This window comes from Prunus avium, chromosome 5 (genome assembly GCF_965620075.1).
Source record: "Prunus avium chromosome 5, drPruAviu1.hap1.1, whole genome shotgun sequence".
Taxonomy (NCBI): Eukaryota; Viridiplantae; Streptophyta; class Magnoliopsida; order Rosales; family Rosaceae; genus Prunus; species Prunus avium.
In genome coordinates, this window is record NC_142288.1 from 28,968,663 (window position 1) to 28,991,675 (window position 23,013).

The 23,013-nt window shown below is 39.2% G+C and overlaps 5 protein-coding genes and 1 long non-coding RNA gene across 6 annotated transcripts; 3 read left to right on the forward strand and 3 right to left on the reverse strand.

The window, feature by feature from the left end:
- Window positions 1-4: 4 nt before the first annotated feature.
- LOC110754068 (uncharacterized) lies at window positions 5-906 on the forward strand. Its single transcript, XR_015835783.1, has 3 exons — window positions 5-122; window positions 490-628; window positions 870-906. It is a non-coding gene; the product is annotated as an uncharacterized LOC110754068 (long non-coding RNA).
- A 1,315-nt stretch (window positions 907-2,221) lies between these two features.
- Window positions 2,222-5,323, forward strand: LOC110754103 (2-aminoethanethiol dioxygenase, putative (DUF1637)). The gene is made up of 5 exons (XM_021955116.2): window positions 2,222-2,505; window positions 3,472-3,623; window positions 3,968-4,124; window positions 4,542-4,742; window positions 4,856-5,323. The coding sequence occupies exons 1-5, from the start codon at window positions 2,298-2,300 to the stop codon at window positions 4,978-4,980; spliced, it is 843 nt and encodes a 280-aa protein (XP_021810808.2). The 5' UTR covers window positions 2,222-2,297; the 3' UTR covers window positions 4,981-5,323.
- Window positions 5,324-5,442: 119 nt separating this feature from the next.
- On the reverse strand, window positions 5,443-8,516 carry ENO1 (enolase 1). Its single transcript, XM_021955115.2, has 7 exons — window positions 7,866-8,516; window positions 7,069-7,376; window positions 6,767-6,921; window positions 6,377-6,694; window positions 6,126-6,272; window positions 5,987-6,037; window positions 5,443-5,855 (listed from the first exon to the last, which is right to left on the reverse strand). The coding sequence occupies exons 1-7, from the start codon at window positions 8,285-8,287 to the stop codon at window positions 5,790-5,792; spliced, it is 1,467 nt and encodes a 488-aa protein (XP_021810807.1). The 5' UTR covers window positions 8,288-8,516; the 3' UTR covers window positions 5,443-5,789.
- Window positions 8,517-9,328: 812 nt separating this feature from the next.
- TET12 (tetraspanin12) lies at window positions 9,329-10,574 on the forward strand. The gene is made up of 2 exons (XM_021955109.2): window positions 9,329-10,014; window positions 10,108-10,574. The coding sequence occupies exons 1-2, from the start codon at window positions 9,511-9,513 to the stop codon at window positions 10,432-10,434; spliced, it is 831 nt and encodes a 276-aa protein (XP_021810801.2). The 5' UTR covers window positions 9,329-9,510; the 3' UTR covers window positions 10,435-10,574.
- Window positions 10,575-11,055: 481 nt separating this feature from the next.
- CDF1 (cell growth defect factor-like protein (DUF3353)) lies at window positions 11,056-13,427 on the reverse strand. Its single transcript, XM_021955110.2, has 5 exons — window positions 13,197-13,427; window positions 13,023-13,108; window positions 12,169-12,551; window positions 11,423-11,499; window positions 11,056-11,331 (listed from the first exon to the last, which is right to left on the reverse strand). Exons 1-5 carry the CDS (start codon window positions 13,253-13,255, stop codon window positions 11,181-11,183), a joined length of 756 nt encoding a protein of 251 aa, XP_021810802.2. The 5' UTR covers window positions 13,256-13,427; the 3' UTR covers window positions 11,056-11,180.
- Window positions 13,428-16,485: 3,058 nt separating this feature from the next.
- Window positions 16,486-22,751, reverse strand: AAE17 (acyl-activating enzyme 17). Its single transcript, XM_021955106.2, has 14 exons — window positions 22,284-22,751; window positions 21,778-21,907; window positions 21,395-21,663; window positions 21,051-21,255; window positions 20,644-20,684; window positions 20,429-20,554; window positions 19,859-19,932; window positions 19,419-19,639; window positions 18,697-18,791; window positions 18,338-18,554; window positions 17,674-17,799; window positions 17,486-17,584; window positions 16,930-17,142; window positions 16,486-16,821 (listed from the first exon to the last, which is right to left on the reverse strand). The coding sequence occupies exons 1-14, from the start codon at window positions 22,535-22,537 to the stop codon at window positions 16,711-16,713; spliced, it is 2,181 nt and encodes a 726-aa protein (XP_021810798.2). The 5' UTR covers window positions 22,538-22,751; the 3' UTR covers window positions 16,486-16,710.
- Between the last annotated feature and the right edge of the window lie 262 nt (window positions 22,752-23,013).

Below are 23,013 nucleotides of genomic sequence, written 5' to 3' on the forward strand. Positions count from 1 at the left end.
TGATGAAGCAATGGGGCAAGCTTGAGCATCCAGATTCCTTTGATGCTTGGGATGGGTACCACTCACAGGAATTATCATTGGCACTTTATCAGAGAGAGGAAATGGCAGCTAAAAGTGATCTGGTAAGTTTGTACGATGTAAGAATTTAGATACATTACTAATTTGTCAAAGACTAATGTAATGTATCATGATAACTGAATCACACTCCTGGTTTTCTGACTTTTAACTTATGGCATCATTTTTGAAATATTGATAACCATTAATTTTTCTGGTGGGGAAATTTCTTCTGAGTCCCATTCAAGATGGCAGATTTGCACATCTATTATATTCAGCAAGTTCATTTAATTTTCATGTGACAACTGGGCATGGCCTAAGAGTTTAAGATGGTTGAAAAGTTGGTTGAATGAATTGAACACAAAGGAAAACAAGTGCCCTCAATATATATAATCACCTAGCTTCTTTAGCCTCATAATACTGGTTTTGTGACAGGGTTTTCAACTTCAAGATCAAGGAGACAAGGTTGAATTTTCCGGACCATTGTTGTCTCAACCATATAGAGTTGATGAACTTTTAGAAAGACATGAGCGCCACATCAGAAGGACGACCCGGAACTCATGGTTCCATAGAGGTACAAGACTAATACTATGAATTATTATGTATATCTTCTATAAGTGTTTTCCCACAGACTCTGGCTTGGAAAGAAATTAGTTTTAAAAAAAAAAATTGAAGTCAGAATACTATGGTTAATGGTTATTCTTAGTTTGTACTTTATTTGACCAAGATAGTTCTTAAGCAAAGGTTTAAAGTGCACCTGAATGATATTTCTAATGGCCTTTGTGTGGCTAAAGATTGTTACTTCTGAATTGCAGGTAAGAAGCAGGGGAAGTAATTGACTGATAGGCCGCATTTGAGTAAATTAGAAAGAGAGCCAGTCTCGACAACGAAACAGATAATACAAGAGTTCAGCTTGGGAGCTGGCATTTCCAACTAGGCTGCCATATCAACTATTTGAGAAAGTGAAAATCTCCACCACAAACTCGGTGACAAAAGAGACAGAAACTACATTTCCACTTAAGGTTATTTGGAAGAGGTGGAAAGAATGGTAGAGAATGATGGGTTCTCTTCTTTAGAATAACATCTGTTTTCTCTCTTATTCAAAACTTTTTGTTTGCCTAATTAGTTCCTTGTTTCAAATTATTTTTTTGTAAAAGTCCCATTGGGCAAATGTATAGATTAGTGATTATGGTTTCTGAGGAAAAGCCTTGTATAGTTTCTTGTTTCGCAGGCTAAGGCATTATCCTTATAGCTTTGGTTCTTCTGAACTTCTTAAAATTTCAGAAGAGTCTTGAAACAAATTTTAGAAAAATAGCAAAAAGGGAAAGATTCTATAGCCCATGCAAGATGATCTTTCTTCCTTACAAACTCCATTCACAGGCTGCATGTATAAACGTTAGACATGCTTGATCAATCATCACAGAGAACATTCTGAGCCCCAAAATCTGAAACCCTCAAGCTCAGATCAAATAACTCAGCTCAGGGCTGAAATCATTGCAGAGATATGACATTCAGAGGCCCAAAATCTGAAAGCCTAAAGCTCAGGTCAAATAACTCAGCTCAGGGCTCAGTGTTTGAACCAAAATCACAAGCATTACATGTCCATCATAGCTAAAGCTAAACCATATCTTCTGCTAAATATCCAAAACCTTAGCTGCAATGCAACTGATAGCAACCACTACCTTAGCTGCAACTGATAGCAACCACTACCTTAGCTGCAATGCAACTACAACTTTGGGAGCTTTGTCTTGGACTCTCATGTCAAAGAATCATATGGTCCTTTCACTTGTAGACATTCAGGTAAAACCAGCAGGAAGAAGATGCAAACTCTGTTCATAGCTAGAGAGAGTTACTGGTGGAAATGATTGCAAGCGTCATCGACCAAATCATCGACGAGGTTGAAGACCTCGTTGATAAACAGCTGCGGATTAACGTTCAGCGAATCGAACACTGCCTCGCTTTCACTGCCTTCCATTCTCGCAGTGGCTCTGTAAAATGGCGCACTTTGAAAAGTCCGGGAAAATTGGACTTGAATTTTGAAAGTGGAAATATTTAGGAGAACAGAGCGGACACGTGGATCCACGGCATTTTGCCACGTCAAGTTTAATCTGTCTCCTGTCTTTCTTTTTGTTTTAAAAATTATTTGTTTTTTTTTGGTGGAGGAACTCACAACTGAAGAAAGGCCCTAAATTTTTCACTCCAAAAATATTTTTTGTTTTTCTAATTTGTCAGTGGCTACCAGAATGTTTCCGAAATTTCAAAAAGCATTTGATAAGTTGCGGATGCTTTTACAAAACAGAGCCAATTTTAGTGCGTTTCGAAGCTACACAAGCATGGCGAGGAAGAGCTCCAAAGTTCAAGCTCTCTACGAACTCTGTCAAAACATGTTCACGCCATCGGGGTCTCCTCCCCCTTCTTCTGCAGCAATCAACAAGCTTTGTTCGGTTCTGGGTATTTCTCTCGTCTTTTAAATAAATAAATAAATTATAATTTCGTTTAATATTATATGTGAAGTGTGTAACCAAAGTTTGGCTCAATTTTGCATATTGGATTTGCAAATTATGTCGAAACTCAAATTGAGTTTGCCCGTTTTGGTGGTGTAAGTGAGAATTGAGCGATATATTTATGGGGTTTCGTTAAATTGCTAGAATATATTTATTTTGTAACTCTACTTGGTCTTGGTTCTAAATTCTAATGGAATATCCTACATTGGCATATAATTTAGCAGTGGACTAGTTTAGTGTGAAATATGTGAAACTTGATGCAATTAAGGTTTGTCTGCAAAGTGAGTTTAGATTCATATATTGCATGCATTGTTGCCCTTGGAAGTATGATGTTTGCTCTAAAGAGAAAGACTTTACCTCCAAAATGCGAACTTAATTACTGGATTGCTCGTCAGGGTGAAAAACCAGTTGGATGAAGAATCATGTTTCTTTCCTTTGTGCCATTTGTGGCGAAGTTTTGATGGTTTTTCCATTTCTTGAGAATATAAACTTAGCTGATAGGGCTCTGTTGCTTATTGATAGTAATGGCTAGAGACCAATGCTACTTCTGATATAGATTTCCATGGCCCCTGGAATGTGGAAGCAGCTTGGTTGAACTTTTATATGAGGAATGTCTCATGATTGGTTAAGTCATAATGATGTCTTTGCTTTTGTCCTATTGTTTGTCACATACATAAATTTGGTTAATAAATATTTGTCTTTTCTGCACAATAATCGATTCCTTCTTAAAACATGTCCGAACACGAAATATCAGATCTTGAGGCCTTAACTAAGAAAGGTGATGACAGTTTCAGTTCCTTCCTAATAACTAGAAGGCCAAGATACTCATATATGATTCATCATTTTTATTGTTAGGATACGCCATGTCACAGTATCTTGCCTTTATTTTTCTGATATTGGTTGGAATTCACAGACACAATGTCTCCAGCTGATGTTGGTCTTAAAGAGGAAAATCTGGATGACGATCGAGGCCATGGATTTTTTGGACTTGACCAACTAAGTAGAGTTGCTCGATGGGCTCAACCAATAACATACTTGGATATATATGAATGTGATAGTTTTACGGTAAGCATTTAGCAAAAAAGAAATATACTTTTACAGAAAGCTCTACCATCTTCTTTCCATTCCCAAATCAAAATTCTATTTATGTTTTCCCTCGAGTTTCTTATTTACAGTATTTGGTACTGTGAGGAACAAAAAAAGATGGATCCTTTAATGAATTTTTGACATTATATTCATTTGTGTGTCTTTTCATTGATGAAAAGAATCTATTTGTTGTAATTATACATAACGTGACCATTGGGACCACCATTCATATAATTTATCACTCAAAAAGGAAATTAGATTGTTGTTATATTCAAAGCTCTCTGAAATTTATACTCACGGATTAAGTGAATGATTTTATGCAGATGTGTATATTCTGTTTTCCTACCTCCTCAGTCATCCCACTTCATGACCATCCTGGGATGACTGTTTTTAGCAAAGTTCTCTATGGCTCTTTGCATGTGAGAGCTTATGATTGGGTCGAGCCTGCCCAGGAAAGCAAGGGACCAAATTACTTTCCAGGTCTGGTTTTTCATGTAGTTTTCAGCTTGTAAATGGCACAGTTACACTTCTTGACAACAGTATCAGCTTCGCATTTTCGTATTACTGTTCCTGTAGTTTCTTGGGCTTCACTTACACTGTCCAAAGATTTTTTTTCTTAGTATTTATTTTATGATAAAAGTTTCTACTATCTTTTCTGTTGTTCTTTAATTATTAAGAAAATATTGTAGGTAATGAAATTATTCAGATGATTATATCATTTAGTCCAATAAAAAAGGCCACTTTAGTGATTTTAAAAGGCTAGATTCATGAGTGAGATACTACCATAGAGGTCGTAAGAGTCATGCCCTTATGAATTGACCTATGTTCTATGCTCATAATTTTCATATTTTGAGGGTTAAAATATGGGAGAACTGATGAAGTTTCCATTCAATACAGTGAGATTGGCAAAGCTGGCGGTTGACAAGGTTTTAACAGCGCCATGTGGGACATCAGTTTTGTATCCAAGGAATGGGGGGAATCTGCATTATTTTACTGCAGTCACTCCTTGTGCTGTCCTTGACATTCTCACTCCCCCTTACAGAGAAGATGCAGGCAGAAAATGTACCTACTACCGTGATTACCCGTATACTGCCTTTGGTAAGTAACTTTGGTTTTTAGTTAGAGTTTTCTTTCCTTCGTGAACTTATTAGCATTACAAGGAAAGAAAAAGATGAAAACTGATAATTATAGTTGTCTGCTAAACACTGTAGCTACTGGTAACGGAATTAAGATAGAGGATGGTAAAGAAGAGGAGTATGCATGGCTTGCTGAGACAGAACCGGATAATCTCTATATGCGCCCAGGAAATTACACAGGCCCGACTATTCAAGTTTAACCCTCATCGGTCATTAGTGACGATTACTAAATGAGCCCCATGGTTCCTTGTGTTTGCTCCAGCTTTGGACCTTAAGAGAGAAAACATTCCATTGAGGTTGACTACATAAGCCTAAGCAAAGAGGTAACTATGGTGCTCGAGCCTGCAGTTTATCATCAAGTGAATTGGCAGAAAAATGGAGCTTGTTGTTGGGTTATGATATCAAGTTTAAGATCAAGCTAAGTCATCCGGACGAGTGACCTTCCTTGCTTGTGTCGCTTTCTTCATTAACTCAGGAAAGTTGTGGTGGTTGCAATAGCTACAATGTTAATTATGAAATGCACCCAACGATTTTGTTTGGCAATTATTGCCCTATCTTTTTGTGTTTACCGGCATGCATGGCTTATGTAAGTTCATGTTACACCACAATTTCAATGGTTCTATGGAGAATGCTTTCTAGAAAAACACGATATTTGGCCCTGATTGAAAATTTGAAAAACAAGGTGGAATATAATATAGTACACAATAATACATTACATGAGAATGCCACACAAGAATTACAAAGTTGAACTGGATACCAGTCGCATTTGACCAGTTCCCTACAAACTCATGACGATGATTGATTGAGACCACCAACTTCTTTATTGACTAACAAATGTTTCTATTGAAGAGAAGACGCCTGGTGTCTTATGCCCAAATTCAGCACACGGAACTACTCAAATGACACCTAACTTTATAAGCTCTATAAAAAATTTCTCTAGATTTACCCAAAAATCTAAATTGGGTGGAAGCTTGGATAACTTGATAAATGAGGTTGTCTATTTCTTCCCTTAGGGTGATCTGAAAGCTTCACCAGCATAACGCACATTACCAAGTTCCTCTTCAATACGCAGAAGCTGCAAGCAAATCAGAACGCAACAAATAAACAGATTATTTCAGCCACTTCGACTTTTTAATGCTTTGACCACGTTTGAGAAAGCAAGTTATACGTGGGGGTGTTGGGGTAGTAGGAAAAGTTCCACTTTACCTGATTATACTTGGCCAGCCGCTCACTTCGGCAGGGAGCTCCTGTCTTTATCTATACAGAAGAAAATGCAAAATTCAACTTCATGGCACCAATAAAATGAAATGATAGAGAGCATAGTTATAGAAAATAACTAACAAACCTGTCCACTAGCCAATCCAACAGAAAGATCAGCAATGAAGTTATCCTCAGTTTCCCCACTCCGGTGGCTGACCATCACACCCCAACCTGCAGCTTTTGCGTCAAGTGCTGCCTGAATAGATTCAGTTATGGTGCCAATCTGGTTAACCTGCAATTCAGAGGAAGAAAATAAGCTCAACCACGTTCATCAACACAAATGGTTGTTACCATTGCACGGAAAAGATAAAAACCAATACAGTTAAAGTTGCTTGCCTTCAAAAGTAGGCCATTGCATGCCTTCCTCTGAATGGCTTCAGCAATTTTCTTTGGATTTGTGACCAACAAGTCATCTCCTACAAGTTGGATATCAACTGAAGATTGAAGTGATGCCCACGAGCTCCAATCATCTTGGTCAAACGGATCTTCAATGGACACAATGGGGAAATCTTTTATAAACTCCTTGTACAGCTCGCCAAGGTTTGGAGGTGAGAGCACATGGGCCCCATCATTTGGTTGTTTCTTAAAGTTGAGATCGTAGTTCCCCTCTTTAGTGAGAAACTCTGAAGCAGCAACATCCATTCCAATTTTGATCTGCATCATTAACATTGTTGTGAGTTTACATAACACATTAATTTAATTTGCAAAAGATGAATAATGTCCTACCTTTCCTGTGTAACCAGCCTTTTCAATAGCATCAATGAGCAAAACCAGTCCCTCCCTATTATCCTGTACATTGGGAGCAAATCCCCCTTCATCTCCAACATTGCAAGCATCCTGTCCATATTTTGCCTTGATAATTCCCTTGAGTATATGATAAACTGTTTCAAGCAAGCACAACAGTTATGAGTTATCAACTGTGCAAAAAATGGTGGAAACATGCTTAAGAATTTCTGTTCCATATAACCACTAGACGCTTCACGTAACTAAACCATATGTGCGGAAAATGAATAACAAATCCTTCTAACCTTCACTACCCATACGAAGTGCCTCAGCAAATGAGGTTGCACCTACAGGCAATATCATAAATTCTTGCATGGCCAAATTATTTCCAGCATGGCTGCCTCCATTGATCACATTAAAGGCTGGGACGGGCATAACGAGCTCTTTTGTTCCAGACACTTCTTGGATGTGCTTGTACAATGGCACTCCCTTTGCTCCTGCACCTGCTCTACACACGCTCAGAGATACTCCCAATATGGCATTGGCCCCCAGTTTTGACTTGTTTGGGGTTCCATCAATTTCCAACATAACGGCATCAACATCATTTTGATTTCTTGATAAAACAAAAAAAAGGCAAAAATGTCAGAAGTTCATAACCCGCATACAGCAAACATGTACAAAACAATATACAATTCACACAAAACATAATAATAAACATCAAGGCGAACAAGAACTGATGACAAGTTAAAAGAAGGGCAGGGAAATCATGTGTTAACTGGGCAAATTGTAATATCATATTATGTTACAGCTTTACAGTAAGCTTGATCACAGCCATACCAGCGAACTAAGTAGTTATCAAGTAATAGCATTTCATAATCACACATCTTTGTCATTGATAATTTCAAAACCAAAAGCTCACAAGTAGTAAAGTTTGAAGTAAAACTAGCTCTGCAGTGCCATTTGATGCCTAAAACTCAAATACAATTTTCCATAACAGGCTCAAATTAATCTAGTCTTTCTAACATCTATTTTGCTAAACTATTATCAGAAATACATTAACTTTAAAAGTGAGTAAAAACAATAAGGATGAAATAAAACTAACCTGACATCGATGCCAACGAGCTTGGGTCCCAAAATCTCATTGATGTTTTTGACAGCATTGAGCACACCTTTGCCGCCATAAACAGCCTTGTCTCCATCTCTGAGCTCCAAGGCCTCGTAGATTCCAGTGGAGGCGCCACTGGGGACGGCCGATCGGTACAGATCGTCGGTGATCAGGTCAACCTCCACCGTGGGATTGCCTCTGCTGTCGATGATCTGCCTGGCCTTGACCGACTTGAGGCGGTACTCCTTGGAAGCCTTGGCGGCTGCGGAGGGTGCGACGGCGACAGAGCATTGGACTGAGCTAGAAAAACGGCTTCTTGGGCAAGGGACGGCGCTGGATAGTCGGGGTCTTGTTTGGGGTTTAGAGGAAAGGAAGGGATTTTGGAGGAGGTTGGTGGTGGGCTGGGTAGCTAAAGCCATGTTTAAATATTTGTTTTGGAGAAACAGAGAGAGAGAGAGGGGGGGAGTGTTTAGAGGGAGAGAAAGTTAGGCGTGGAGATATATAAAGGGGGAGAGAAAATGTGAGAAAGCGTGGGAAAGTCCGCCGAAGAGCGATGAATATAAAGAGGGTATTCGATGTTGTCGTTGTTGGGTTGGTAGTCTCGTTGGATTCTGGAGAGACGTTGAGACAGAGAGGGGAAGGTAGGCTCTGTGACTCGTGAGAAAATGTGTTGTGTACCATGTGCAATGTGCGTGCGTGCGTGAGTTGGCATGGTGGGACCTTCACCTACTTTAAATATATTAAAGTAGACTCTTGGGTGGGCCCATCTGGCTTAAGATGTGAGATGGGCCCCTTTTTGTTTGAGATAGATTTATATCCATATTGGGCTCCCAATTGATCAGCTATGGGCCTCAACTCATACATGTGATGTGGTCTTTTGGCAAAAGACTGATACAAATTTTTGTACACTATTTGTGGTTTTCTCTTCAATCCAACCAACAAAGCAAGGAATCCACTTAACACTTTTGTTTCATACAACCCTCTTAATTATGTACCCCTTCCATTTTAATTAGTACTAATCATGTATTAATCTTTGTAAAATGATGAAATTCCACGTCAGAAATGAATGGATTATGGGTTTTGGATCACGTCAAAGTGTCAAACCATGAAAACAAACCAACCGTCCCCACTAAACAAGAGGCGTTCTTCACTACGTGTATCACTCAATTCGCACGTCCTTTTCAAATTGAGTTCCAGGGTCATTCTAGTACTTTCTCAATACCCCTCCATAGTACAACGGTAAACATGACGTGTCCTCCTACAACCACGACACCTGTTGCCACCTACTCTCAAAAACGCGCAAGGAGTCCCAAATCCGTAAATAAATTCAAAACCCAGGCCCATTCGCAGACACCGATTCAAATTGAAAAACCAACGTTTGCAACCGTTTACGTAGTACTAAACTTCTTCTATAAAGCAGTTACTCATACAGATAAGCAACACAAACAAAGAAGAAACAAGAGACGTGCTCTCTCTTTCCTCTGACTCTCTCTCTCTCTCTCTCTCTCTCTCTCTCTCTCTCTCTCTCTCATTTTCAATTCTCATTCTGTAAATCAAATTAGGGTTTTCGTTTTTCTCAGTCACAAAAAAACCAATCACTGTTTCATTGATTAATTTTTCATCATCATATTCATATCGAACAATGTTTCGCGTAAGCAACACGGTGATCGGGATCCTGAACTCGCTGTTCCTGTTGCTGGGGCTGGCCTCCATCGGGGCATCGATCTACTTCCACGTCCATGGCGGGACCAACTGCCAGAAAGTTCTCCAAAACCCTCTCCTCATCCTCGGCATCTTCTTCTTCTTGGTATCTCTCCTGGGCCTACTAGGGTCGTGCTGCCGCCTCAACTCGCTCCTCTACATATACCTGGCCGTGATATTCTTGGTGATCGTGGGGCTCATCGGGTTCACGGTTTTCGCGATATTCGTGACGAACAAGGGGATTGGGCAGGCGGTGTCGGGGAGAGGGTACAAGGAGTATAAGATCGGAGACTTCTCGCATTGGCTGCAGCATTATGTGGTGAATGGGAAGAACTGGGGGCCCATCAAGAGCTGTTTGATCGATGCGCAGGTTTGCAGGAGCCTTGGCAACGATGTTCATCAGACCCAGTCCGACTTTTACAAAAAGAACTTGTCTCCTATACAGGTACGTACGTTCATTCATTCATTCATTTTCACGGTTTAGTTTTAATTTAATTTATTCTTTCACTTAATTAGTGATTTTAATTATAATTTTCAGTCTGGTTGTTGCAAGCCCCCGTCCTACTGCGGTTACGAGTTCAAGAATGCAACGTTCTGGGTAGTGCCGAAATCGGGACCGGAAGTGGAAGACAGTGACTGCAAGACATGGCGCAATGAGCAGAAAACGTTATGCTACGATTGCCAGTCGTGCAAGGGGGGAGTGCTGGCCAACATTAGGAAGGAGTGGAGGCGTTTGGCTCTTTTCAACACCTGTCTCCTTGTCCTCGTCACCCTCGTCTACTGCGTTGGCTGCTGTGCTTCCAAGAACAACCGCTTCTCTACTTATAACGTCTACAACAAATATAGAGGCAGAGGCGGCCCTTGACATCTCTAACCTTTCCTTTGCTAATATATTAGTTATTATTATTATTATTATTATTATTAATGGTGGAGTTTAATTATACTAATTTTTATTATTTAAGATGTTCATCCTAGTTATCTATAGAGGAGGTACTGTTTGTTGTTCTTGTCTAGAATTGAATTGATCTTCAAGTACTTATTTAATCAGTTAACTTGCATCTTCGAAATTCTGATTTCTTTCTTGTGTTGGATTAAAAGCTCTTAGCCTTCTCTTACGCACGTGCAATCTCAATCATCACATCAGGGTGAAAGAGTTCGTACGTATTTTGTTGGCATGAGAATGATGATGGGCTGACCCAATCTCCACTATTCATTACTTTGTAGCTGATGATGATGACGGGCTGGGCTTATCTCTCCAGTTGGGCCCTTCCCTTCCTCAACTATAAACCAACCCTACTATACCAAATCGTCAAAATATTCTTTTTCTTTTTATCTTTTCAATTTCCCCTTCCTCACATTTTTTTCAAATACACGAAAACAATGACATTCTTAGTAAAAGAATTTAGGCCACTTGAATTGACCGTCGCAAAAGAACGGTTTGGGATGCCACGGCAAATCATCCCAAATTTTCTGAGCACTCAATATATAAAGAGCAGTAAAGTGGCGGCCTCAAAATTCATCAGAATGAAACATACAGCTTGGCTCAGTTCACAATTATCAGATACATATAAATCTTAAAGGATGAACCTGACAAAATAGTTTTGACTTCTACTACTTGAGAAAGGTACAAGCAAGAAACAGGAACACATAAACTACGAGTGACGTTACAAGCTCGAGAGTCCAAGTTGGGTGTAATAGCATTGACGGAATATTGGGTACCAAAACCGAACCACATACCCAGCCTGTCACAAGAGCTCCAAGCCTGCGATTGAGCCAATGTAAGTAAGAGAAGAGAAGAGGGGAAAAAAAAAGTTGAGAACTACAGCTACTGTCACCATCCACTGCAAACATACCCAAAAATGCAAGCTCTGCCCAAGCTCTTTGTCTTCTCATTGAGGAAATATATGCAAGCTGCCAAGGAGACTGCCACCTGTGGTAACAAAATTTTCATTTAACACAGAAACTAAGGGACAGCAACATTGCAGTGTATTTTCTGAGTTCTCAAATGCAAATTGTAATATTTTAATATAAAAAACACTGACATAGACGAAGGGTTTATTTATCTAGTATGGTGCAAAAGCACTCGGAAGGATGGAGAGGATCTAGGGTTCAGTTGTAAGTGATGGGAGAAAGATGAATTCAGCCTATACTAGAAGATAGGCATGTGCTATATGGAGAAAGGCCTGTCTCAAAGTTCTAACGCTGATTGTGTGATTGCGTGAGTAAAGCCTTGTTTGCCAAAGAGACTGCCACAATGCCACTAACATTTTCTGTTTCAACCATTTGGACTTAATAAGGATATATAAGAACAGCCCCCAAAAAGATCAATGTCTAAAAAAATAGTAACACTCCCCACATGTGCACAAATCAGTCACAAGTAAAACAAATTTCAAATCTAAGCTACAAAGTTATTAAAAAATATATTTAAAAAAATCAGGTGCACCATGAACAGGCCAATAATAGCCTACAAAGTTCATTATTATGACCAAAGGATTCACTTTTATAACAGAATTGATAAAAACGGCATCAGCAAAGGTATGATTAGAAAACAAAAGTGCATTAGAACATTGTTAATCACTACATAAAATTTAGAACAAACCTGAAAAGCAGGTCCACCTTCAGCTGAGTTCATGATACTCCAGCCACCCATGAATGCAAAGAGGAACAATCTTCTGAAAATGACTTCAATAGGTGGAACTTCCACAAAATTGAGCAGATTCTTAACCCAAGGTGGAGACTCTTCAACTTTCTTTTTTAACTTGCTCTTCAAATTAATCTTTGTTTTCTTCCTCTGTGTGAAGCTGGCCATCAAGATTTTCTCAAAAGCAGATTCAATTGATTCTTCACTTCTCTCATGTCCAGCATACTGCTGCAAGAGAAAATTTCGTGATCCCCAAATTTCTTCCTCAGAAGCATCATAGCTTACACCAAGACGTTTATAGGGATCCCAAATGCTGGTTCGAGGGAACTTTGGAACATTACCTACAAAGACAAAGGAAAAGGAGTGAAAAAATGATTGAAGGGGCAGAAAGAATCACTCAATAATGAACTTGCAGCTTATACTTCTTCACGAGGAACTCCCAAGGCAGATATACTAAACTACTTATCCAGCATAAATTTTATGGGTAGGGTATAATCAAGACCATGAGAACTTGCCATCAATTAAATGTCAACTAGCAGCATCAATAGTTAGCCCCTTCTACGCTTACTACAAGATGCTGTGTCTTAAAATCTAAATTTTGGGTGTTGAAACAATGGAAGTAGGCAGTAAATAGAATAGAAATGCTAACATAACCCACAAGACAATTGCAGTTCCAATAACAAAAATAAAAATAAAAATCCCCTCAAATTATTTATTCTCCATACAAACAAAAAGAGCTAATTTTCATCTGGAGAATGAACCCCAAAACACTAGAATAATGTGCATATATGTAGAAAGATTGAAATGAATACCTCCATAAGATGTATCGACAGCACATCTAGCGGTTCGTACAGGGGAGTAAGATGTTTGCAGCTTCTTTGTATTTGCACGAAAAATACTGTAAGCAAAGCAAGAAAAAAGCTAAATCAATATAGATAATCGCAGACATATACACAAAAACGCAGAGAGAGAGAGAGAGAGAGTACAGTTTTTGGCCGACGAAAGGGGTGGTGAAATTAGGGGTCGAGACCGAAAGGGAGACCATGGTTTGCTGAAGAAGTGTGTGCGCAGAGAAAACCCTAATTTCAATGATTGTCGGACGCCATGAAAAATAGCTAATGAAGCTGTCAAACAGGGCTTGGGTTGGAAGAGGAGGCAACAATATCCGCTGCCTTGTGTTTTTCAACCCAGCCAATCAAACCGACCCTTGCTATCTTACGCTGCGAAGCGCACAGCGCAACCCTCTTTTTCTGAACAGTTATAGCTTTTACCGTTTAATATTAAATTTCTTTTACTAATTTGTATTCGATATATATAATATATTTAAAGTTTATAGCCGTGCGGCTATACTCTTTTAAATATTAAAATAAAATTAAAGTGTATAGCCGTGCGGTATACTATTTAAATATTCAAATATATTTAAAACGTATAGCCGAGCGGCTATACTTGTTAAATTTTCAAATATATTTAAAAATTATAGCCGTGCGGCTATTCTAATTAAATATTCGTATATATTTAAACAGTATAGCCGCTCGGCTATACTTGTTAAATATAGAAATATATACATTTCCTTCTATGGAGGCTGAGCCCCAGGCACAACGGTAGCACCTTGTATCACTCGTATGAGCTCCGAGCTGTGACTCACCAACTTAACAAAGCCATTCGTGCTTCAATTCACCCTTCTACGCACAAGGCTTGAGTCGTATTTCGAACAAAGTGTCAAGACACCCAAGAGAATTCTTCTATGGGGTTTGTGACAAGACGAGGGCATGAGGAAAGTGAAGCAATTTCTCAAGAACAAGCCAAGGAATGGCTGATTTCAAATCCTCTCCCCTCCCCAACTTGCCTGCAGTTTGATCAACTATGTATAGCATAATTAAGCATAGTATTATAGTCTAGTCTGCCATCAAAACCGAGCCGAGCATGTAATTTCATACCCAACTGCAACTGCAAGCCTTGTAATATATGATTTCCTCAATCCAAACGTCCTTATAAATCAAAGCTGTAAAATGCAAAAACAATGCATAGCAGTTGGTCTTAGTCCGTTATGGAACTAGACAAAACTGTGTGAAGTTCCCTTTCCATTGATGTTGAACAAGGTTCATTTACAACCATGCTCCAACTAGAAGCATCCTATTAAAACCACAAAAAAGAAAGATTCATGTGGTGATATGGTGGTATACAACATGTCAATATTTCTGAAAGAAAGAAAAGGAAGATACAACATGGCAGCAAGAGGAAACTTCTAAGTCAGCCTCAGCGCTATTTCTTGAAGAAGAGCTCGCTTCTGCACAACACTTATTACATGGCTGGTCTCGGCATTCTCAACAACATCAGTTATAATGGCAGCTGCATGACCAAGTAGCTCCTCAGGAGCCCTCTTCACATGAAGGCCTGCACACCGCAACCACACGAGACAATATGACAAAGTAGAGAATGGTTTATCTATAAACTGATTGTCATTGGAAGAGAATTTATAGGAACTAGCGCAAGTAAAGCCTAAATTTCATGAAACTAATCAAAATCCTTTTGTCCAGAGAGAGAGAGAGAGAGAGAGAGAGAGCTCAGCTGGCCATGATGGGATATAGCCAATGTACATGGTTGCTGAACCCATCAACCTGAACAGGGAATGCAGCAAAGAGCTGTATCTTAATTGACTGCCAATGTGCCAGCCTTCGAGTCCAGACAAATTTTTTTTTCTTACAGAAGAAATCCAATTAACACCAACAGTATGTTATTTATACAGACTGAAAAATCAAAAGACAGTAAAGATGTAAAGCAAAAGCCATTGACAATATTTTTCATAATAAACAACAAACCAATTGATAACTGACCCAATACAAAACTAATGTGAGCTGATTTGAGAACTTTGTTACTCAAGTCAATAACTATAGACATACTAAGAACCTGAGAACCAGAAAAGTACAACCAAAATCCGGCACTCCAACTAACTACTTTGAGTGTATCTCATTTATAAACCAGATGATCACAAGCTAATATGATTACTTCTACCGAGATAGTTTTTTATAAACTTTGGCGATTGGAGCTGCCTCCCCTGTTGATTTACAATTGCTACCTTCCAACCATCAAGAATGGTTACTGCAGCATGCTCTATGTGGTGCAAAACCGTGCAAAGGCCTCCTTGTCTCTCCACTGAGCCCAAACCACCTCCCCCCTAGACAAAACTCTAGCCAGGCCATTCCCTGCTCCGGCAGCTAGAATAGCAACTGGAGGACAGACAAAGTTTTGCAAAAAATGAGGCCCATTAGCAGCCCAAATTCCAAAATTGAGGCCCACTAACGGCCCAAATTTTGGAAACAGGGCCCATTAGCGGGTTAAATTACTAAATTGAGGCTTATTAATGGCCCAATTTGTGGAGAGAACATCTGCCTGCTATCGATCCAATTATCATACGAGATTGTATGCTATCCTGGAGTGTTGTTTTTACCTTCACTTGTTGGTTTATTTGGAAGTGGCGAAACAACTACATCTTTAAGGATAAGGAAGCCCTCCCTTATTCCCCTAGGCGTGTAATTGTTTCTGCTGCTGAGGATTGGATCCAAACCATCCATAGTAGAACTGGGCACAGTGAGAAAGTCCAAGCTCTCCTTGTCTGGGTACCTCCTAGCACTGGTTATTGTAAACTCAATGTTGATGGGTCCAAGCGTATGGCCTCGGGGTGTATTGGGGCTGGAGGTGTTATCAGAGATGAGCATGGCAAGTGGATAAGTGGCTTCTCTGTGAACCTGGGAATTGGCCAAGTACTGGACGCTGAGTGTTGGGGGTTATATTTTGGCCTGAAACTGGCAGTGGCAAAGGGTCTGTCTAAACTAATTGTGGAGATGGATTCGGCTGTGACTGTTCAACTTACTCATAAAGCTGAGCACCTGGAATGCCATCCCCTTGCCCCCTTAATTATTAGCTGCTGTGATCTCATGAAGCAAGTTGGGGATTGTGTGGTCCATCATATTTACAGGGAGGTAAACTGTGTCGCAGATAGGCTTGCTAACTGGAGCTACAATCTGGATCTTGGTGTTTGTGTTTTTGACTGTGCCCCTCCTTGGGCAAGTGACCTGTTGGATGAGGACTTGCTTGGGAACCCCAAGTCCCGTTTGATTTGCTCTGATATTTCTTAATTGTTGTTTTTTCCTGGGGCTTTGCCCCTCTGTTTATCAAAAAAAAAAAATACGCACTCTCGACTCAAATGACTAAATTGAGGACCATTATCAGTCCAAATTGTGGAAACGAGACCCATTGGTGGCCCAAAGTACAAAATTGAGACCCATCAAAGGCCCAAATTGAAAAAAGTTGCTTATTAGCGGCCCAAATTACAAATCGATGCCCATTAATGGCCGAAATTAACAAAGTGGCCCATTAGCGGCCCAAAGTACGAAGGGTTGAAACATTGTGCAACAATATTTTGTTTGTCTTTCTGGTATATTTTTGTACATCAATTAATGATTGGCATTTCCTTTATTAAATAACAAAATAACATTTATGTCATAGCTTAGCACTTTGGTCGAGTTGAGCAAACTGCTGCCGCAAAATCCTTCTCATGACCTTATTTGTTGCTGTCCTTGGAAGAGATGGGAGAGGCACAACTCTTGAAACCTGCACCAGCCAAGGAAAGTGTAAGGCTGCACGGCTAAGCTAACTCTTCTGACCACCAAAACGAGAAAGAGAAGTAAACGTAACCATGAGCAGAGCAGAAATCAATACCTTGAACAGCGGATTTAGTTTCTTCTGCACAGCTGAATTGAAGGACGTTCTCAACTGATTCAAATCTGCAGTTTGGTTATCTGCATTCTTAAATACAACAGCAAGTACCAGCTGCTCAGGACCCCCTACAGCAGGGGGGACCCCGATGGCAGCTGTCTCGAGGACATCGCTATCAACTTCATTGCAGATTCGTTCAATCTCAACTGAACTAACCTGCCCAAACAAAATGGAGGTGCTGTACATCAGAGCGAACCAACCTTTATTGTAATTTATGAGTTCATTTAAGGCTAGGTTGTTTATTCATACATGCAACTTGCAAGTCACTAAGTCAATGAGTAGTTTGTTTACATTGATTGAAGCAAAAGTAAGAAGGTTAATGCATTGGGTTAAATTACAAAACACATAATCTATATGATATCAATAAAAAGAGCACCTTTTGTACACAGAAATTCAGAACCACCATCTTCCTAGCACAGGAACGGGGTTAGATTTCATGTTCATGCATATGCCTAACATTGAACTCCAATCATGTTTTGTTTCCAAAATTAGTGCCTACCTTGATGCCTCCAAGATTCATTGTATCATCTGCACGACCATGGGCATGATAGTAACCTCTAGATGTCCGTTCAAACACATCCCCATGTCTCCTTAAAACCTGCATTTTGGAAAATCATGGAAAGTGTTTACCTTCCCATGTGAGCTTGATGGTATACTGGTATCCAAGTGAAGAAGAAAGTTGTTTACCTTCCCATTCCAGAATGGCATTCCCTTAAAATAAACATCATAATGATCAGCATTCAGTAATGTACTAGACGCTCCAAACATGAGGGGACCAAGCGCCAATTCACCAACCCCTGGTTCATTTTGTGGCTGCAATAGAAGACATGACTTTAGACAGAAGAAGTTCCAGAACAGCCAGAACAGGAAGAAATACCATAAGAAACTACTCAATTAGTCATGTCAAACGCCAAACACGATTAGTTGACAAAATTTCATGTGAAGAAGACACTTGTGCAACGAATGTCAGAGGTCATATGTAATGATACCTGTGCACTTCGGCAATAGTTCACCAAAACAGTGGAAATGGAATAGTATTTGCATGTAAAATTAATAAACTGTTAAGTGGATATTCCATTGATAGAGAAATGACATGGATTTGCAAAAGAAACTCATGATTTCCTTGTAGGCTGTGGTATAAATTATAATGCACTACTGTCTATGAAGTGCATGAACAAAACTTGCATATGGTAATAAAGTGGATGCACTGGTGGGTTTTTCTACAATAAGTTTACAAGTACGTACGAGTATGCAGTACATGTCTACTTTGCACATCTATTGAACACTGGCAACAAATTGAAAAGTATGGACACAAAATTTCCTTTGAAATGTGAGGTATTTTGGTGCTTACAATGGGAACACCATCATTGCCAAGGATAAACAAACTGCAGCCCATAGCTGGTGTGCTAAAAGCAGCCAACGACTGAGCCTGCAACAATGACCCAGAAACAAAACCACCACCAATCTCTGTACCACCACAATACTCAATGATAGGCTTGTAGCAAGCCCTCCCCATCAGCCATAGGTATTCGTCAACATTTGATGCTTCACCGGTGGACCCAAAGCAACTACCAGATTTCAGGGAAAGGAAAGAGAATAAATTATGGCTTTATTACTGACATAAAACTTATTTCATTAAGACACAATGCAAGAATCCAGATGTTTAGAGACAAAATATGGTGCATACCAATGAAGACAACTAAAACTTACCGAATGGTAGACCAATCATAGCCAGAAACAGAGTTTGCACTCTTCCATGTTCGAACAATACTCGGGATTACACCAAGCATTGTAACTTTGGCGTCCTAGACAGATTGCAAGAGTTTTAGTTGTAAGAAAGCATTTAAAACTAAAATACTAAATGTCTAAAATCCTATGAATACTTGATGAAAATTTATTACATTATAAACAGGTAGCAATATTTGTTACTCACACAACCTAGCTATTCCAAAACATTTGTTTCTGAGTTCTTGTGGCAAAATTCGGTTTACACATAGGTAGGGAAGGAAAGAATTATGATGCATACAAGTGGGAAACGGCTTTCTTATTGAAAAGGATAAGATGGATTCTGTGTGTTTTGAGGATCAAACCACTTAAAGAGTGAACAAGCTGCTAACTCGCCCCTGAGACCTAGCTAAAAGAATGGCAGTGACAACCAGGGTGTGTTTAAGCTTCAAATATTACCAATCAAAATGATATAATGGTAGGACCAAGAATATTCTAAAGTAAAATTGTATTGCAAAGTTATTCCACTGACTTAGAAATAGCAAATGGCAAGGCCTACTTGAATATAAATGTACAACCATTCACACAAAGGGTAGCCGTTCCAGTTGGCAAAACTAGGGGGAACTTAAGCATTATGAATAACAAAATATTCTAACACATTTGAACAAATAGCTAGAATATCTTATCACAACTGCACAATTTTCTACCTGAACAAACTTGGGAAACCCAGATCCAAGAGGGGATCCATTATATAGGGCAATGGAAGCTCCATTTAACAATGAAGCATATACCAGCCAAGGGCCCATCATCCACCCAAGATTTGTGGGCCAAGAAACAACATCACCTATCTGGATGTCCATGTGGCACCAGGCATCTGCAGCAGCTTTGAAAGGAGTCGCAAGGGTCCATGGGATTGCCTTTGGCTCCCCTACAGTAAAGATCAAGCCCAATTAAGACTGTTACTGGACCATATAACCTTTTTAAAGTTTTGAAGGCGGCAACAATTTAGTAAGCTAGGAAATGGTTTATTAGGTTTCCTCTCTTTTACTCTTGAACCAAATGCATAAGGAAATTCATTTTTCATGAAAAAACAACATGAATTTACAAAAGGAAAACTTTCTAAGTTACGCTTCAATGGTCAAATTACCAGTAGTTCCAGATGAGAAGAGGATATTTGTAAATGCTTCTATGGGTTGTTCTACAGCAGCAAATTCATCTTCTCTGCAGATTGAAAAATGAACAAATACAATATTGCATCAGAGCCTCACTATTTTTTCAAAGGAGATCAGACTGATAATCATGCTCTTTCAAGATAATTATGTTATGAATCAAGTAATTCTAAAGTACGCAAACATGCTCAGAGTTGACAATCTTAAAGAGGGTCCCATCCAATATAACAAAGTCAAAGAAAAAAGTACTCCATAACCAAGAATGGAGATGGGATGAGTTTTTAATGATACTGACTCGTATGAGTGAAACTAAATCAAGCACATCCCTGAAAGGCAGAAACTTCATGCGTTCATCTATATGAGTGAAACTCATTTCAATTATTAAGAGTGCCTTTCCAGTTATGAATTACAAGAGTATTCTTTAAAGGAAAAAATTGATGATGTATAAAAGCAAGCTATAGTTAGAAAATGACAAAGTAAACAACTTCATTAACTTAGATACTGTTTAGAAACAAAAAAGATCAAGAAGAAATAATTTGAGTACGTACTTGAAATCTTTTACTGTTTCAAGAAAATCATGCCATGAAATGTCACCATCACGCAATTTCATGCTAGAATTGGAACCCTTTGTAAGGATAACGATTGCCATAGGAGACTGTGCTGCCACAATTTTACTGCACATTTGAAGCTATAATTTGAGAGACGCTGTCTAGAAAAGAAAAGCATAAACAATCTATTTCAACTCATAGCTAGAGTACTTCACCTATACAAGGGTAGACTTTTCTCGCCACGAACTATTAGATCCTAACCACCAAAAAGCCAAAAAGCAAAGGGAAGATTATTAAGAAAGGACTTGAGACTCAAAAGGCTCAATTTGTAAGTCATGTTTGACCTGTTCAACTCAGTGAGTAGATCATACTGGGTTACCAAGTTGAACATACATGTTACTACAGCAATCTCCCATCAAAATATATAAAATAAAAAAACTTATGTATCATAATGTGAAAGTAAGATACAGGGCAAAACTGCAGGGAGCTATTTCAAATGAAAAATTAGTGTACTATAATAATTCAAATGCCTCCAGTTTACACATCACGAAGCTCTTACAAATTATGGAAAATGAAAATGTAGCATGCAATATTTTAGGCTATCCGGTGAAAAGGTATGAACCTGAGTAAATATGGCTTTTGCCTCTGATATTTTAAGTCTTGTTGATATTTCAGGAGGAGCAAAACTGTCAGCAATTGATACAACCACATATCCTGCCAGAACAATAGCTAGGTAGATAATCACAGAATTGACATGCATTGGCATATCAATTGCGATTGCAGATCCTTTCTCCAAACCCAGTGCCTTTAGTGCATGTGCAACTAACCTACAAATTATAGCACCAAATATACTTGTTAAAAAAAATATCCAATCATAAACACATATTCATATTTCTAGTGATAGGTGCCAATAAAAAATAGATTTAACTATCGGAAATGACTTCAAGATGATAAAACTTAGCATACCAAACCTCTGTGCGCAATTCTTTAAGTGTCATCTTATTCAAAGGCAGATCATCATTTCCTTCGTCATGCCATATCACCATCGTATCATTCAAGCTCCTCTTACGATTTAAACTCAAGCAATTTTTTGCTGGATTCCCAAACGATCCAGGAAGCCATTGGCCTTCTGGAACTGATAACTGGCCGTCTCCAGACAGGTTCTCAAGTAAAATACATTGGGGAGGTATTGAAAACGACGCATTCATCTCATCTAGTACAGCTTTCCAATAAACCTGACCAATAGAAGACAGGAACTGGATATGTAAAATGAGTATCTAACTAATTGATTTGAAGTTTTTTTTCTTTTTCCAAATAGATAATCAACCTCGGTATTTCATATATACTACCTCAGGGTTTGACACCGAAAATTCCTGAAAATCGGAAAAGCTGGACATGGGATCCTTATATCTAGATCCCAAGAACTCTTTTCCCCGCCTTTCCAGCAGCTGGCCAACATTTGTTAAATTTGTAGTCTCCCTTACCACGCAACAAGAGATGTAAATTCAGAATTTATTTCCATAACAGCCATAAAACAAACAAACAAACAAATACAGACATAAATCTCAGTGCAGGAACTTCTAAGACTTCCCCACATCACAAGTCTAGTTCTTTTCATGCTTCACCATGTCGACAACCAACAAAATTATACACAAATGTAAACAATTCATTCACAATACTAAGTTTCCTAATTGTTCCTTATGTTAATTCGAAAATAAAATGGAAATTTGTGCAGAACATAGAAATCTTCCCAGAAACAACTTTCCAGGGAACCAAACACTCCCTTTCTAAACGAACTTCACTCCACGTAAAACCAAATACTGAAATATCAAAACAACTGAGTTTGAGAACTTACGAGTCGGGTAGCCAGGCGGGCGGGTCGGGTCCGAAGTCCTTATAGCAACCGTAGTACAACATCTGGTGGAAGGAGAAGGGAAGCTCCGGGCTGAGGACATGGGCAGTGATATTGCGCCACGTGTCGGGAGTGGCAGGACCGTAATTTTGGATGATGTTAGTGAGACTTGCATGGAGTCTCTTGGCAGCCTCTGATTCGATCCCCAGAGCTTCGATGTCGGAGACGGTGACATGGTCCAGGCTTTTATACGCCATTTCCCTCCGGGCACCGTGAATTTGTGGTTGTATCAGAGAGAGAGAGAGAGAGAGAGAGAGAGGGCTCCTCTACTGGTCTGCTTAAGGACAAGGTAGGTAAGGCTAGGGAAGATAAGTATAATAACAGAGCTTCACCTTAGCACAAGCTGGTAGGTTGCTGGTTCATCTTTCGTTTTTTCTGCTTTTCTTTTTGGTTTGTGTGCAAAATATGTGTTACCTTTGGCTTTTTGTGCAAAATGGGACATAGGTAATAGGTTGGTAATATTTAATTACACATAAAAAATAAAACTGTTTGGGTTAAATTTATTTTCCCAAAAAGATGGTTAATAATATAATATCTTCAATCTTCTTTTCTTTTTTTTTGGTCGAAAGGCAAATTCATTGAAAACCCACAAAAGGGCAAGGAACACAACCAAAGGGCCAAGCAAGGAGCACCCGCAAAAGACAAACGCAACAACACCAAAACAGGACCAGAT